The following is a 985-nucleotide window of genomic DNA, read 5'->3' as shown; positions in this document are numbered from 1 at the left end:
CTGATTGCGTCCAGCATGCTGTGAGGGAGCGAAAAAATCTATGCCACCTCCCAAAATGCGTCCAGATCGCTGTGAGGGAGCGATCTCGACGCTCGGTTCCATGACGCACAACTCTCCTCTTGTTTAGCATGAAGGGAAAACGTAAAACGCCAGCCTCGTCTGGGAGCTGCGTCAACCAACGGCGAGGATAACACTTTTACCTCGCCTTTCCAATGGCGAGGGTGAGTGTACTGGGATGGGTCAACAGGATCGCTCGAGTGGACATCCATTTGCTGATCAAGGTCTGACATCTCCCTTCGCCTTTCAACTTTCCTTCTCCCAGGGGTTGGGGAGCATGGAAGAGGTCTCGGGCTAGGAGTATGACGGACATGAACGGATGCACCCTCCACTGCAAAGCGTCATGCTTACGTGCCACTGAACACTAGCTCTTTTAACTATTTCACATAGACAATAATAGACCTGCCCGTTGCGAGAGATTATACTCTTTTGCCAAGGGCTAGAAAGAAAATACAATACTGTAGGCTATATGATTAATATTAGTATTCTCAAAATCGAAATATTATATAACGATACAAAGTATTGTGAAACTATAACGATCGTCAAGAGTACTACGTAGCGTAAATTGACTGTACGCTCGTGAAATCTCTATATAAATAGAAAATTAACTAAAGGAATTATACTAATAGGACAAATATATACTTAAAATAATATATTTCCCTACATTATAAAAATTTAAATAATTATTGCTTAGTAAGTTAGTATTTTAACATTTCTTGCAAGAAAAAGAAAATAATTCACATATTGGCAAGTCATACTACGTAGATTACGTCAAAAGATTGTGACGTCATAGCGATGGCGGACTGATTTCCTTCAAGGCATTCAGATCTCGCCCTGCTAAGAGTTTACGTCACATGATTATGACGTCATAATGTTTTTCCTTCCATTATATCTTTAAGAGTTGTTCGTTAGTTAATAACGTAGGGGG

At 40.9% G+C, this 985-nt stretch overlaps 1 protein-coding gene across 1 annotated transcript in view; it reads left to right on the top strand.

Moving 5' to 3' along the window:
• Nucleotides 1-212: 212 nt before the first annotated feature.
• The window catches only part of LOC137639499 (ESX-1 secretion-associated protein EspI-like), a 5,555-nt gene continuing 4,782 nt past the window's right edge, over nucleotides 213-985 (top strand). Inside the window, exon 1 of the mRNA XM_068371766.1 lies at nucleotides 213-221. Within this exon, the coding sequence (XP_068227867.1) occupies nucleotides 213-221 (9 nt within the window). The remainder of the gene's footprint in view (nucleotides 222-985) is intronic.

The sequence above is a fragment of the Palaemon carinicauda genome, chromosome 4 (assembly GCF_036898095.1).
Source record: "Palaemon carinicauda isolate YSFRI2023 chromosome 4, ASM3689809v2, whole genome shotgun sequence".
In the NCBI taxonomy this organism is placed as follows: domain Eukaryota; kingdom Metazoa; phylum Arthropoda; class Malacostraca; order Decapoda; family Palaemonidae; genus Palaemon; species Palaemon carinicauda.
Note: the sequence above shows the minus strand (reverse complement) of the source record. Positions and strands in the feature narration are given on the sequence as shown.